Below are 9808 nucleotides of genomic sequence, written 5' to 3'. Positions count from 1 at the left end.
AAGTCCGAAAATGCAAGGGCGTATGTGGAGACAGCAATAACAATACGAGTGCGAAATCGTGGGAAGGATTCTTTAGAGGCAGCCACGCGGATGAGGAGCTGTCGTCGCCTCGAGTCTTCTTTTCCGTAACTTTGGAAACAAGAATATAAATAAATATATATATATATATAAGCATACAGAGAGAGAGAGAGAAGGAAGGCTGCTTGAGTCGCAAGCTATAAATACTGCTCTAATACAAAGAAAAAGTGGGAGGTTCTAGGGTTTCAACGTCTCTCGTCCTACTATATATTCATTTTCTAGGGTTTCAACCTCTCTCGTCCTACTATTTATTCATTTTCTAGGGTTTCAAAGCTCCAAACCGTTGTTGAGTTGCAGACGGTGCTAGAAATGCAAAAACCATGCCTACCTTTACTGCTATCGCTCTAGAGAGCTTGTTGGAACCTACCGTTGGAGATTCTTCTCCGAAAAACCCCTTTCCTTCCAAGCAATTACCCAAACAATCCAAAGAGTTGGCAGCAGCGCCCAAGAGATCTTCTCACATTGACATCTCTCCCGCTCTCTACACCACTCCCAAATCCGCTCTTTTCCCCAACTCTCCCGCTTCTGTCTCCCCTTCCCCCTATGTCGTTAACCGCAAACGCCGAGATGTCCCGCCGCCCAACAATCGGCTTGACGGATTCCAGGTCGAGCATAAACCTGAGGAACAGAGTGTTTTAGAAGGGGGTGATGGTCTGCTGAATCCAATGGGAGAGCATTGTGCTGCCGCCCCATTAATTGATGTTGAAGAAGAAGAAGAAATGAATGGGAGTCCTTCGGATGTTGGTGGTGGAGAAATATTGGTCAAGGAAGGCAATCCTGAGAGAGATGAAGTTTGTTTGGATGGTTTCACTGATACCCGTGATTCAATGAGCATCACCAGCAGTTGTGATGCAGATGATGGGAGCTGTTTGCGGCGGAGCTTCTGGAAACAAACACCTGTTTTGAGTCAAAGCGAGTTCTATGATGCCCCAGAAGGTTATTTAGCAATACCCCTCCTTTCTTTTTCTGATAATTCAAATTTTTTTTCTGATAAATCAATTTCTGTTTTTTTTTTTTTTTCCTTTGGTGTCGAAAACTCATGCCATCTCTGTTGGTTTCTGTTCTGCTTTTGTTATTGTTAAACAATATCAACTGTTCTATTATACGGAAACTCTTCTTCACTTGGCAACAAAGCCTTTCACCCATTACTATCTGTGATGCCTATTATTTGATTTCCCTGGACGGTTTAGATTCCCTCATCATCAGAAAAATTAAAATATAGGTTTAATGTAGTGGGAAAATACACTTTAGAATGGATAAGATGATATATAAATAAATAAGAAGAATAACGAAGGAAGAAAAAGGATAGAATTGATGCATCAAGGATGTTGGTATTTTGGGTCTTTTTGAAGATGAGCACTATGCAAAAGGTTGACCCTAAGTGAATCAATTAGAATTTGGGCCTTTTCTTTTGTTGAAAAGGCACATGAGGGTGTTCCTGTTGGCAATACAATTTTCATTAATCTTTGTTGGCTTTTAATTGGAGATAGATAATTCAATTTTGGTTCATGTTTCTGATGTGGTCATTGTTTTGGTGGTGTTACAAGCGAATTGGCGTATGCCTTCCCTAAAGCATTGATGCCAGTATGAAGGAGGCATATGGTTCTCTTTGTTATTTAACACGTTTGCAAACTTTTTGTGTGTGTGTGTGTGGAACTGCGCAGTATTTGATGTTGGAGATGCAACATAGAACTCTTGTGGTCGTGGTTTGGGTCCTTTTGGAACAAAAATAATGAAACTCATGCATATACATATACATACATGTGTGTGTGTGTGTGTATTGAAACTCTTGTGTGTGTGGAAATTCATGACTTCGAAAATCCTTCATGATTGATATCTTGTCTTTCAAAAAAAATAATAATAATAATAACGTATGCTATTTGCCTGATAGCTTCATTTGATGCCATTGGGAGATGTGTACATTATAAACACGTCAGAGAGGCAAAATATGAAATCCTTAGGCAAGGAACTGCATAGTCTTTGATGTGGGAGACACAACATAGAACTGCTTTTGGCTACTGGTTTATGAATGCAAGATACTTCAAAATGGGCAATGCATCTGTATCCATGCTCTTACTTTGATATTATGAAGTTTAGAAGTACTTATATTGTATCTAGGTTTTTTCCTAGTATCATGTCTATTTATTGATGAGATCTACCTGCTCGAGAACATCATTGGTAGTGTTGTCCCAGTTATATGATGGTGATTCCTTCTTGCGCGCTTCTTTGGTTGATATCTCAGAATTCAGGATATTATAGTTGTCATTGCTTCCATGCTTATCCTGGGACTCCTAATATTTGTGGGTCAGGTATAGCTCCATTTTTAGGATTAAAAAATCATAAATAAATCTCAAGGAGAAAGTGAGCAAAAACAATATTCCCACCTTTTCAGATCCGGAGGAGGAACTCCATCTTGTAATCTAAAAAAAAAATGATTCTCCTTTCCCTGACATCAACATTGTTCAGATCTTCAAGAGAATCAGTTTTAGCTAATCTTAGGGAACATCTAGCAATTTTTAGTTTTGACTGAGCTTCCTCTGTTTGTTCCTTTCTTTCTTTCCAATTTTGGTCTCTCATTCATAAAACATGTCCATATTGTTGTTTTTACTTATGGATGCATATTTCTTCAATATTTACTTTTTCTTTTCTTTTCTTTTTTTCTTTTTCTTTTTTTTTTTTTTTTTTGGAGTATTAGTCTCAAAAACAGCATTTCCTACTTTTTCAGCTTTGGAGGTGGATCTCTGTCTTTTCATCTTAAAAAGAAAAGGGTGATTCTTTCCCATGCAATCAAAATTGATCAGATCTTCAAGAGATTCATTATAATCTCTCGTTCATAAAACAAGTCCACGTTGCTTATGGATGCATATTCTTCAGTATTTACTTTTTCTTGTTTAAGATTATTGGTCTCATGATGTACCTACTGCTTCATTCCCTTCAATTTTACTCTTGAAGTGCTGCAAACAGTTTAGTCCTGACGTGACAGATATTTAGATAGAGAAAAATAAGTAAATGGCTTGAAAATTGATGATTGATAGCCTTCTTGCCCAACTTTTTTAAATGAATGCCTTAACAGTACTAATTTTTAATTTTGAGGGTTAATCATTGAGACACAATAAAAGTACACATTTCAAAGATAAGGAAAGCACCACCGATGCATAAACTGAGCACATCCTTATAGTCCTCCATGCCATTCCCATGTAGCCCCAGGTAGCACTGAGCAGTAGGGTATTATAAGTGTATCAAAAAGTTTATTGTTATTCAAATTCTGATATTCAAATTCTGAGCAGTAGTTATATCAACATCTTGCAATTCATTTTAGTATAGTCTCTGTAGTCTAACCATTGGGCGCATGTAAATGCTATTGTTATACCTTGTGATATTGTTGGTGGTACAATCCACACAACTTGTAAACACTGAGGTTGACTATGCAAAATAGATTAATAATTATGGATGTTTTAAGAGATAAAAACATGGAGTGGAATTAATATGCATCCAAAAACAAGGTTGTGAAATTTAAAAGGAGAAAAATAGTGTCTAGTACTAAATTGATGAAGGAAAGTGAAATGTTGAAGAAGTTAATATTATGTGATTTAGATGGTTGAGTGATTAGGAAAGTAGCAAAAGAAGTGCCAAAGGTATCTAGAAGCCACTTATACAAGGAAACTAGGTGGTGGAATGATGAGATCCAAAAGGCTATTAGCAAGAAATGATAATCTTTCAAGGGATAAGTTAATGTTATGCGGAATGAAATGGATGAGTACTAGGATAATGATGAAAGAAGTTTTAGGAGTGTTTAGATGGAGAAGCCACTCATATAAGGAAACTTGGTGGTGGAATGATGAAGTCCAAAAGACTATTAGTGAGAAATGATCATCCTTCAAGACCTAGCAAGGGACTAAACGATGAAATTTTAGAGAACATAGAAATGCCAAAAAGAATGGTAAGAAAGCAGTGAGGCCAAAGCTAAAGGCATAAGATTATTTGTACAATAGTATGGACCAATGCAGCTATAAAGGTCCAAATTTGATGTTTCTTTCTTTATTTCAACCATAGAGGAAGCTTAGAAGGCCATTTTTACGTTGTCCTATCTTGGAGATCAAAATAAAAGTTTGTAGTGGGGTTTGAGAAATCAAAGGATTGATCATTATGAGCAAAATTGGAGAAAGGGTAAACCTCCATTTTTTTTTGTCATCCTTTTGTTGTGTTTGTGTAAGGAGCCTTAATCCACAAAATCAAGCTTGATTTGTGTTCAATTAAGCCCATTTGTTTTCTTTTAGTAGGTCAACTTGACAAAGAACATTCTTGTCAAAGAATGGTCTGATACACCAATATACGTATCCAAAACACACACACACACACACACACACACACACACAAGTGATTGATTCTTGAATTTCTCTTCTCCCATTTTCTGATATTTCTACACCATTTTTTTTAATTTTTTTAATTTTTTATTTTTTTGGTGGCTTAAGAAAATTTCAACCAATACAGTCCAACAGGCTGATATGAATACAGTAAACCTGTATCATATTGTTTTTCAGCCAGGCCAGTACACCATTCGATTTCAATAGTCAGAACCATGCTTGTGATATGTTTGCCAATGATCCTATAACTCTTTGGCATGCTTGATTATTGTACTGCAACTCATTTTGTAGGAAGAAACAATGAAGCTCTTGAGTTGATACTGTGCAATCATTATGTCACTTGTCATCATATCTACAGTTTAACTGACACACACTGGTAAATAATATTACTTGTGATGTTGCATAGTGTTACATGTGAAGTTGCCATGGATGATTATTTGACATGGCTTTGCGCCTGTTGCTCAATGAAGGCAGTTGTCATGTTTGAGGTCCCAGGTTCAAGACCAGCTGCCTACCAAAAACAAAGCAATTATGTGATTCTTTACCATGTCTGATTAATGCTTATTTTTAACTCATTTAAAGGGAAGAATCAACAAATAGCCAATGTGTGGTATTTCTACTGATGCAGTTCATTTGCTTTATATTTTTGGGTTAATGTTTATGTTGAATGATTAATTTTGAAACAAGTAGATGTTCCTGACTTGCAGAATTCTTCTCCGATAGTTCTGCTTCATCACCCTCTTTCAGCTCGAATCTTGAAATTGAACTACGTGCTGTAAGGTTGAGTCTGTTTGAGGAGATTGAGAGGCGGAAAAAAGCGGAGGAAACTCTTGGTCGCATGCAGAACCAGTGGCAGAGAATTGTTGATCGTTTGTCTGAGTTTGGGTTCTCATTCCCTTTGACATCTGATGCTGGAAATGCGCAGCTTGAGGTAGACTCAACAGAGCGGTTCTGTCAAGAAGTTGTGGTTGCAAGGTTTGTATCTGAAGCTATTGGAAGGGGTCAGGCAAGGGCTGAAACTGAAGCAGCTGCAGAGGCCATCGTTGATTCCAAGAACCATGAAATTTCGCGGCTGCAAGATAAGGTGCAGTACTATGAAGCTGTGAACCATGAGATGTGCCAGAGGAATCAGGAAGTTAAAGGTATGGATTCTCTTTTGCCTCTGTTTTCAGTTTCCCTTCAGTTATGCATCATATTGTATGCCTCTCAATAAAAAAATAAAAAAGAAAAAATAAAAAGAAAAATATAAAAAGGAAAGAAAGAAAGAAAGAAAAGTAAAGGAAAGAAAAACTTAAGAAAGGCATCAGAATGCATGCAGTATTTAAGGCAGATGTATTATGCAGTAGCCCACCATCAGTTAATAGGCCTTCTGATGGTAACAAGGAAATGATGGTTATAATTATCAACTGTTAAAACTAATGCAAGTTTCTTCTTTTTTACTCAAAAGTTATGTAAGAACCATATCCTTTTTGCTGCATGACGTAATGTCAGAGGGTGGCTGGTTGCAGATGCGCACTCTTTCTTGTTATTTTTTGTACTGATTCTTCTACTCCAGTGAAGTTAGTTGTTTATTTTGATGTTGCTTTTCCAATATATGCTGGCAGACTGGGATTGAGCCCTTGGGTCAAGCGTCTCAACATTGAGGTCTTGGGTTCAAACCCAGCTTACCTTGGAAAAAGAAAAACTGTTTGCCTGAATGAAACTGTGTTCTTATAGGTGCCAGTCCTCGTTTTCTTTTTTGTTCCCTTTTTTTTTTCTGTAAAGGCTTTTTAAAAAAAAGCCAAGAAGTAGTGGATCTTTGCAAGTGATGTTATCAACTTCCAAGAACAATCCATATCCGTTGCATGTAACATATGTATATATATGTGCATGTCTGTATGTGGAATATGAGGAACCGGACATAATGAAGTAGATTACATGGCTTCAGAGAGGGGCACCATGTTTACTGACAATATGTGCATGTCTGTATGTGGAATATGAGGAACCGGACATAATGAAGTAGATTACATGGCTTCAGAGAGGGGCACCATGTTTACTGACAATGGATGGCTGTAGAAATGACAAAATTTTGGAAAAAAAAAAGAGGAGGATCCAATGAATTATTAAAACCCTAATAAATGAGGTGTCAGCTTGGTCAGCACTGAAGAAGCTGATGGTTGAATTTGGGGAACATGGTCTAAAATTGGTCCTTACTTGGTCACTACTGAATTGTAGTCAGTATTTGTTTGGCACACCTTGATAGTGTTAGTTGGATTTTTAAATAGCTGTTTTCCCCGGAAGCTTTTACTGTGAAGAACTCTTCATCTTCTAGATAAATGGTCTATGTTACCCCTCTTGCTGTCATCCGGCCTTGTGTATTTTGGTTTTTGCTCTGCGCTAGTGTATTGATTTTTACTCATGCCCCATCATCTTGTGGGCCTTCCTCACCTTACCCATATTGCAATTCCTTTTTTTGATCTTGATATGTTTAGAGGATTTCCTAAATTATGATAACTGCCACGTCCTTTTTCCCCCCACTTTCAAATATGCTCTAAATTTCCATTTTGTTGGTGATGGTGCAGAGCTGTCACGCCGCCAACGAAGAACCAGAAAGACAAGGCAGAGATGGATATGGAGCTGTATAGGCCTGTCTATTGCCCTTGGAGCGTCTGTGCTAGTTTACTCATATATACCTCATGCCGGTGAGTCATTGTCACCAGCCTCTGATGCCTCCCAGACACCTTCAGGCATGCCAGAGTCCAGGAAAGTTCTTTAAGCCATTTGGATAGCAAAACCTGTATCTGTTCTCTTCAAAGGGTGCACACTTTTGAAGATTCATATTTGAAGCAGATATGTGCCTTTTTTCTTCATATATGCAGTTTGGACATATTTCTGATCATCGCAAGTGGAGGAAATAAGACTGACAGAAAAACTATGTCGATAGAAGTTAGTACCTTGGTTGAGGTGAATGTCAACCAACTCTCTGATAAGACACCCCCCAGGGGGGAAAAAATCATAATCCCAATTTTGGTTCCAGGAAGAGTTTGTTTCTTGCCGCTTGATGGAATTCTTTATATTTGTTGTGTAATATGACGCCAACCTTCCCGCCCCGAGAAAAAAAAAAAAGGCCAGAAGAAACGAAAAGAATGGGGGAGTGATTACTGAACTCCTGTATAGTTTATGCTATTGTTGGTTCATGTTGGTAACATCCAAGCGTGTTTTTTTTTTATTTTTTTATTTTTTTAAATGACATAAAATTAGGTAGCAAAACCTTCTTTTAAACTCCCCATAATAATAATAATAACTTGTATAATTGATTAAACATTTAAACCTCTATATGGAGGAAAAAAACCTCTGCATTTTCTGTTTTTTTTTTCTTGTTTTTTTAAACCACATGTTATCAGCGGGGTCACCAGTTGATAGAATTGAATAGAATGTGAAATTTTTTGTCAGTTTAGATGAATCAATTTATGCATTTGATCAGTAGCATGGGAAATTGGTCAAGATTGAGCACAAATAAACAAAAAAAAAAGGGTCTCGTCATCTTGAATCATCCATTTGATAAACTTATTTTGTATTGCTAATGATTCCGAAGTAGTACTTTGTTTGATGATTACAACCATGTGACTTGTCTCTAGAAGAAAAAAAAAATGTCAATTAGCCTCATTCGTAGAGTTAGGATAATTCATTCTGCATGCCACAGCTTGCTCCCATTGGCAGTATGCGTGATTCTTGCACCATAGCTTGCTGCCAATGGCACTGAGTGAAGTTTCGATTGATGATTGGGCTCCCCATGGCACTATTGTGTGAATAGTCTTGATGGATGATTGGGCATTCTGTGAATGTGGAAACATTAGCAAACCACACACTCCTACCAAGTTAATGAAGGAGAAAAGAGTTTCAAGAGGACACAAATGTGAAGACCATTAGTAGAGAGACAAGTGAGTTTGCAATTACTTTAAGCTTGCAGTAGGGGTCAACATTGAGCTTGGTTATGAAATATTCTCACATTGTTTACGGACGAGTTGGTAAGACAGTTGCAAGAAGAGATCCTATTGTATATGTTGTTTGCAAATGACATAGTTTTGATTGACAAATGAGAGATGGTGTAAAAACAAATTTAGATTTATGATTGGATGTTTTAGAATCTGAAGTAATTAAAAATAGTTGGATTAAAACAGAATATACCGAGTGTGATTTTAGTAACAAAAGAAAGAAGTGAAAATGAGGAATTAATTAAGATCGTTGATCAAGATATTATTCAAAATGGCCGCTTTCGATATCATAAGTGGGCAATTCATGAGTGGAGAGATTGGAAAGCTAGGTGGAAGAAATAGAAGCATGCCTCTGGAATTTTATCTGATCGTTGTTTACTACCATGTTTTATAGGATATAATGTTGAGTTGTCAAGGAGCAACATGTTCAAAAGATGAGAATAGCGGAATTGGGGATGTTGAGATTGATGAGTGCCTAGACAAAGAAGGATATAATTAGAAATGAAAGCATTTGAGGAACTTACAAGTAACACCAGTAGGTACTAAGATGTGAAAAAGTAAGCTTGAATGTTTTGGTTATGTGCGAGTTATGAGTGAGTAGCTTGAATGTTTTGGTTATGTGGAAGTTAGGAGTGAGTTGGTCATACGTGCATTTGACCAAGCACCCCACCTGTTGGTATAAGTTGAAGCCCTGAAAGGATGTGGATGTAAGCCATAAGAAAAGACATGATAACCTATGGTCTAATTGAAAGCTTGACCCTTAATAAGGTGGGATGGTGGAACAAGATTCGATTAGCCAACAATAGTTAACTAGGATAAGGTTTACACGACAACATATATAAACATTTTTTCAAAGTTCACTCAGTATTAAACCCAAAATTTTCATTCTCCAAATTTTTGGCATTTAAGTTTCTTTGATTGAATTTATTACTGTCTTTTTTCTTCTTTTTTTTACCATGGAGGCTGAATTAAACATGAACATTTTTTGGTACTAGTTTTATTTATTTAGTTAATTATTATTGGCAGGTGCTGTTTTGCTAACTATGGTGGAACCTTTAGTCTGAGTAAGAGGAACGAATATACCAAACATTAGGTGTTTAGTACTGTTAATTTCAAATGCATCATCAGATGAGAACCACAAAATGCAGCACAGCTGCCCATGTGGTCCATAGGGGGTAGTGGTCATGGTGAATTCCCCAAACTACAAGTACTCTGGCTCCTCCCTCCGTGTATCACTTGGACAACCAACTGTTAGAAAGACGATACCAAACCAAAAATGTACGAGGAAATGTCGTGTTAGGAAAATGGTGTGGTCTGACGCCTGAATTTTTAGGACAGGACATGTGCATTGAGGACCATCTGATGTACCTAATATTTAAAAGAATGGTTGTG

General features: G+C 37.1%; 1 protein-coding gene across 1 annotated transcript; it reads left to right on the top strand.

Annotated features, from left to right (window-relative positions):
• Positions 1-271: 271 nt before the first annotated feature.
• Positions 272-7416, top strand: LOC131230834 (uncharacterized). Its single transcript, XM_058226840.1, has 3 exons — positions 272-1014; positions 5150-5584; positions 7004-7416. The coding sequence occupies exons 1-3, from the start codon at positions 399-401 to the stop codon at positions 7195-7197; spliced, it is 1245 nt and encodes a 414-aa protein (XP_058082823.1). The 5' UTR covers positions 272-398; the 3' UTR covers positions 7198-7416.
• Positions 7417-9808: the final 2392 nt, after the last annotated feature.

The sequence above is a fragment of the Magnolia sinica genome, chromosome 17, assembly GCF_029962835.1.
Source record: "Magnolia sinica isolate HGM2019 chromosome 17, MsV1, whole genome shotgun sequence".
Classification (NCBI taxonomy): Eukaryota; Viridiplantae; Streptophyta; class Magnoliopsida; order Magnoliales; family Magnoliaceae; genus Magnolia; species Magnolia sinica.
The sequence above is the reverse complement of the archived record's forward strand: the minus strand, read 5'-3'. Positions and strand labels throughout refer to the sequence as shown.

Coding starts and splice junctions, on each gene's coding strand:
- LOC131230834 (XM_058226840.1), top strand. CDS start 399: ATGCCTACCTTTACTGCTATCGCTCTAGAGAGCTTGTTGGAACCTACC. Junction 1,015..5,149: donor GTTCTATGATGCCCCAGAAG/GTTATTTAGCAA, acceptor CCTGACTTGCAG/AATTCTTCTCCGATAGTTCT. Junction 5,585..7,003: donor GAGGAATCAGGAAGTTAAAG/GTATGGATTCTC, acceptor GTGATGGTGCAG/AGCTGTCACGCCGCCAACGA.